Source organism: Oncorhynchus tshawytscha, unplaced genomic scaffold (genome assembly GCF_018296145.1).
Source record: "Oncorhynchus tshawytscha isolate Ot180627B unplaced genomic scaffold, Otsh_v2.0 Un_contig_4200_pilon_pilon, whole genome shotgun sequence".
Classification (NCBI taxonomy): Eukaryota; Metazoa; Chordata; class Actinopteri; order Salmoniformes; family Salmonidae; genus Oncorhynchus; species Oncorhynchus tshawytscha.
In genome coordinates this window covers 11,291-17,500 of record NW_024608073.1, presented here as the reverse complement: position 1 = coordinate 17,500, position 6,210 = coordinate 11,291, and the positions used below count along the sequence as shown (strand labels likewise).

The window sequence follows — 6,210 nt, the reverse complement described above, 5'->3', positions numbered from 1 at the left end:
TCTGTTGACTACACTTCCCTTCTCTATGTTGACTACACTTCCCTTCTCTATGTTGACTACACTTCCCTTCTCTATGTTGACTACACTTCCCTTCTCTACATTGACTACTCTTCCCTTCTCTCTGACGTTGACTACACTTCCCTTCTCTACATTGACTACTCTTCCCTTCTCTACGTTGACTACACTTCCCTTCTCTATGTTGACTACACTTCCCTTCTCTATGTTGACTACACTTCCCTTCTCTATGTTGACTACACTTCCCTTCTCTATGTTGACTACTCTTCCCTTCTCTACATTGAATACACTTCCCTTCTCTATGTTGACTACACTTCCCTTCTCTACGTTGACTACACTTCCCTTCTCTATGTTGACTACACTTCCCTTCTCTATGTTGACTACACTTCCCTTCTTCTCTATGTTGACTACACTTCCCTTCTTCCCTTCTCTATGGACTGACTACTTCCCTTCTCTACTTGACCACTTCCCTTCTCTATGTTGACTACACTTCCCTTCTCTTGACTACACTTCCCTTCTCTACGTTGACTACACTTCCCTTCTCTACACTTCCCTTCTCTACGTTGACTACACTTCCCTTCTTGACCCTTCCCTTCTCAATTGAAGCTGCCAAAGGAGGACATTACAGAGTAACACAGTGATCCAGACAGATCTTCTGAGTGACTGATTAGAAACAAGAGACGTCTGGCCAAGGCGACAGGAAACAAAGGAAGCCGACAGGAAACAAAGGGGGTTTGAACTTGCAACCTTCCGGTTACTAGTCCAATGGAATGATAGGGCCTAGGGGGAGAATGCTATAATATGCTATGCTATGCTAGGGCCTAGGGGGAGAATGCTATAATATGCTATGCTATGCTAGGGCTTAGGGGGAGAATGCTATGCTATGCTAGGGAATGCTAGGGCCTCGGGGGAGAATGCTATGCTATGCTAGGGAATAATAGGGCCTGGGGAAAAATGCTATGCTATGTTATGCTAGGGAAGGATAGGGTGTAGAGGGGGAATGCTACGCTATGCTAGGGAATGATAGGGCCTAGGGGGATGATGCTATGCTGTGCTAGGGAATGATAGGGGCTAGGGGATGATGCTATGTTATGCTAGGTAATTATAGGGCCTATGGGGATGATGCTATGCTATGCTAGGGAATGATAGGGTGTAGAGGGGGAATGCTACGCTATGCTAGGGAATGCTAGGGCCTAGGGGAGGATGCTATGCTATGCTAGGGAATGATAGGGCCTAGGGGGATGATGCTATGCTATGCTAGGTAATGATAGGGCCTAGGGGAGGATGCTATGCTATGCTCGGGATTGATAGGGCCTAGGGGATGATGCTATGCTATGCTAGGGAATGATAGATCATCAGCAAACAGTAGACATTTGACTTCAGATTCTAGTAGGGTGAGGCCGGGTGCTGCAGACTGTTCTAGTGCACTCGCCAATTTGTTGAAATATATGTTGAAGAGGGTGGGGCTTAAGCTGCATCCCTGTCTCACCCCACGGCCCTGTGGGAAGAAATGTGTGTGTTTTTGCCTATTTTAATTTGACATTTGCTCAGTACATTGTTTTCACTGAGGACATGTACGAGTCTGCTGTTAATGATAATGCAGAGGATTTTCCCAAGGTTGCTGTTGACGCATATCCCACGGTAATTATTGGGGTCAAATGTGTCTCCACTTTTGTGGATTGGGGTGATCAGTCCTTGGTTCCAAATATTGGGGAAGATGCCAGAGCTAAGGATGATGTTAAAGAGTTTTAGTATAGCCAATTGGAATTTGTTTTCAGTGAGGATACCATCAACACCACAGGCCTTTTGGGGTTTGAGGGTTTGTATTTTGTCCTGTAGTTCATTCAAGGTAATTGGAGAATCCAGTGGGTTCTGGTAGTCTTTAATAGTTGATTCTAAGATCTGTATTTGATCATGTTTATGTTTCTGCTGTTTGTTCTTTGTTATAGAGACAAAAAGATTGGAGACGTGGTTTACCCATACATCTCCATTTTGGATAGATAATTCTTCGTGTTGTTGTTTGTTTAGTGTATTCCAATTTTCCCAGAAGTGGTTAGAGTCTATGGATTCTTCAATTACATTGGGCTGATTTCTGACGTGCTGTTCCTTCTTTTTCCGTAGTGTATTTCTGTATTGTTTTAGTGATTCACCATAATGAAGGCGTAGACTCAGGTTTCTTCCTCTCCTGTCTCTCTCTCTTCTTCTCTCTCCCATCTCCTGTCTCTCTCTCTCTCTCTCTCTTTCTCTCTCCCATCTCCTGTCTCTCTCTCTCTCTTCTTCTCTCTCCCATCTCCTGTCTCTCTCTCTCTCTCTCTTCTCTCTCCCATCTCCTGTCTCTCTCTCTCTCTCTCTTCTCTCTCCCATCTCCTGTCTCTCTCTCTCCCTCTCTTCTTCTCTCCCATCTCCTGTCTCCCTCTCTCTCTCATTCTCTCTCCCATCTCCTGTGTGTCTCTCTCCCTCTCTCTCTCTCTCTCTCTTCTTCTCTCTCCCATCTCCTGTCTCTCTCTCTCCCTCTCTTCTTCTCTCCCATCTCCTGTGTCTCTCTCTCCCTCTCTCTCCTTCTCTCTCCTGTCTCTCTCTATCTTTCTATACAGCCTGTGCAGTAGCATGTGGCTGAGATGTTTCTGCTTTGAGTAAAGCACAGACAGGAAACCACATGTCTGAGATCTCCTGCAAGGCCCCACAGGTCCCACGCTACACCACACTGCACTGTCTCCCTCGACCTCTACCTCTACCTCTCACAGGGCTGGAGGAGCTAGGGCCCCCACACTATTCTACACTGTCTACCTCTACCTCTACCTCTCACAGGGCTGGAGGAGATAGCGCCCACACTATTCTACACTGTCTACCTCTACCTCTCACAGGGCTGGAGGAGATAGGGCCCACACTATTCTATACTGTCTACCTCTACCTCTACCTCTCACAGGGCTGGAGGAGATAGGGCCCACACTATTCTACACTGTCTACCTCTACCTCTCACAGGGCTGGGGGAGATAGGTCCCACACTATTCTACACTGTCTACCTCTACCTCTCACAGGGCTGGAGGAGATAGGGCCCACACTATTCTACACTGTCTACCTCTACCTCTCACAGGGCTGGAGGAGATAGGGCCCACACTATTCTACACTGTCTCCCTCTCACAGGGCTAGAGGAGATAGGGCCCACACTATTCTACACTGTCTACCTCTACCTCTCACAGGGCTGGAGGAGATAGGGCCCACACTATTCTACACTGTCTACCTCTACCTCTCACAGGGCTGGAGGTGATAGGGCCCACACTATTCTACACTGTCTACCTCTACCTCTACAGGGCTGGAGGAGATAAGGCTCACACTATTATACACTGTCTACCTCTACCTCTCAAGAGGCTGGAGGAGATAGGGCCCACACTATTCTACACTGTCTCCCTCTCACAGGGCTAGAGGAGATAGGGCCCACACTATTCTATACTTCTATACTGTCGCTATGTAAGGTACTCACTAACAGAATAAGGGTATTAGATGAATTGACTGATACAGTAGATGTGAGAAGGTACTCACAAACAGAAAAAGGGTATTAGATGAATGGACTGATACAGTAGGTATGTAAGGTACTCACTAACAGAATAAGGGTATTAGATGAATTGACTGATACAGTAGGTGTGAGAAGGTACTCACTAACAGAATAAGTCTATTAGATGAATGGACTGATACAGTAGGTACAGTATGTAAGGTACTCACTAACAGAATAAGGGCATTAGATGAATTGACTGATACAGTAGGTATGTAAGGTACTCACTAACAGAATAAGGGTATTAGATGAATGGACTGATACAGTAGGTACAGTATGTAAGGTACTCACTAACAGACTAAGGGTATTAGATGAATTGACTGATACAGTAGGTATGTAAGGTACTCACTAACAGAATAAGGGTATTAGATGAATTGACTGATACAGTAGGTATGTAAGGTACTCACTAACAGAATAAGGGTATTAGATGAATGGACTGATACAGTAGGTACAGTATGTAAGGTACTCACTAACAGAAAAAGGGTATTCGATGAATTGACTGATACAGTAGGTGTGAGAAGGTACTCACCGGGAGCGAAGGCCAGGTTATCGTTACACTCCTCCTCAGTACAGGAGCAGATGAACAACGGTCCGCCAGAGCTCTTCTTCTCTTTCATGGTACACGTAGAGCTGTTGTAGTCATCCAGCTCGACGCCGTACAGAGGCTTGGAGGGGTCATGACACAGAGTCTCGATGCTGTAGTTACTGTCATTCTTCCTCCTGGAGATAACGGAGATAATGGAGATAATGGAGATAACGGAGATAATGGAGATAATGGAGAGAGACAGACACACAAACATGCACAGACACACACAGACAGAGAGATCGTAAGACACACAGACAGAGAAACAGAGACTGACACAACCCCCCGCCCCCTCTCCACCGTCCGTAGTCCTACCAGATGGAGACTGACACAGACCCCCCCCCCCACCATCCGTAATCCTACCAGATGCAGACTGACCCCCTCTCCACTGTAATCCTACCAGATGGAGACTGACACAGACCCCCCCCTCTCCACTGTAATCCTACCAGATGGAGACTGACACAGACCCCCCCTCCACCGTAATCCTACCAGATGGAGACTGACACAGACCGCCCCTCTCCACTGTAATCCTACCAGATGGAGACTGACCCAGACCCCCCCTCTCCACTATAACCCTACCAGATGGAGACTGACACAGACCCCCCTCCACCGTAATCCTACCAGTTGGAGACTGACACAGACCCCCCCCTCTCCACTGTAATCCTACCAGATGGAGACTGACAAAGACCCCCCACTGTAATCCTCTCCACTGTAATCCTACCAGATGCAGACTGACACAGACCCCCCCTCTCCACTGTAATCCTACCAGACCTACCAGATGCAGACTGAACCAGACCCCCCTCCACTGTAACCTACCAGATGCAGACTGACACAGACCCCCTCCCCTCTCCACTGTAACCCTACCAGATGCAGACTGAACCAGACCCCCTCCCTCTCTCCACTGTAATCCTACCAGACCTACCAGATGCAGACTGAAACAGACCCCCCCACTGTAATCCTACCAGATGCAGACTGAAACAGACCCCCTACCACTCTCCACTGTAACCCTACCAGATGCAGACTGACCCAGACCCCCCTCTCTACCGTAATCCTACCAGATGGCGACGCAGACTTCCTGCTCCAGACGACAGATGGAGGTGATGGAGCAGTTTGAGAGGCAGCTTCCTGTTCCGTTGCAGGATGAAGACTCCACGTCACAGAACTTACACAACTTGTTGAGACTGAAGGACGGCTGGAACATCCCATCTGGAGAAACACAACCAATCATATTCAATATGTTTGTCATTCAATCAATCGATTCGTATTATGTAACTCTATATTGCTTTTCACACAAAAACACACATCACTAAGTGCTGAACAGTAACCCCCGCTCCTCAATCGGGGTGGCAGGGTAGCCTAATGGTTAGAGCGTTGGACTAGTAACCGGAAGGTTGCAAGTTCAAACCCCAGACCTGACAAGGTACAAATCTGTTGTTCTGCCCCTGAACAGGCAGTTAACCCACTGTTCCTAGGCCGTCATTGAAAATAAGAATTTGTTCTTAACTGACTTGCCTCGTCAAATAAAACAATAATAAGAAATCACAGGGGTGAACTGCATGCCAGCAATTATTTTGAGTCATTTAGCAGACGTTCTTATCCAGAGCAATTTACAGTGAGTGAGTGTCACCATGTCCCTATTTGTTCATACCAGTCCCCCCGTGGGAATTGAACCCACAACCCGGGTGTCATTGCTCTACCAACTGAGCCACACGGGATCGGTCTGCTCCAGCATGTCTTTCTCTGAAGCTGATCTCCATCTGCTCTCCGCTCCCTGACCTGTTGAGGCCTGCCTTGTCTTGACAAACCTCTGGACTATCTGACTGTGAGTTCCTGACTGACTGACTGTGAGTTCCTGACTGACTGACTGACTGTGAGTTCCTGACTGACTGACTGTGAGTTCCTGACTGTGAGTTCCTGACTGACAGACTGTGAGTTCCTGACTGACTGACTGTGAGTTCCTGGCTGATTGACTGACTGTGATTTCCTGACTGACTGACTGGCTGTGAGTTCCTGACTGACTGACTGACTGACTGCACGATAACTGAAGCCACAGAACCACTGA

The 6,210-nt window shown here is 47.5% G+C and overlaps 1 protein-coding gene across 1 annotated transcript in view; it reads right to left on the bottom strand.

Moving 5' to 3' along the window:
- Positions 1 to 5,391, bottom strand: part of LOC121843252 (TGF-beta receptor type-2-like) — a 33,066-nt gene extending 27,675 nt beyond the window's left edge. Inside the window, exons 1-2 of the mRNA XM_042312838.1 lie at positions 5,204 to 5,391; positions 4,095 to 4,285 (exon numbers count right to left, since the gene is read on the bottom strand). Of these exons, the coding sequence (XP_042168772.1) occupies positions 4,095 to 4,285; positions 5,204 to 5,376 (364 nt within the window). The 5' untranslated portion in view covers positions 5,377 to 5,391. The remainder of the gene's footprint in view (positions 1 to 4,094; positions 4,286 to 5,203) is intronic.
- Between the last annotated feature and the right edge of the window lie 819 nt (positions 5,392 to 6,210).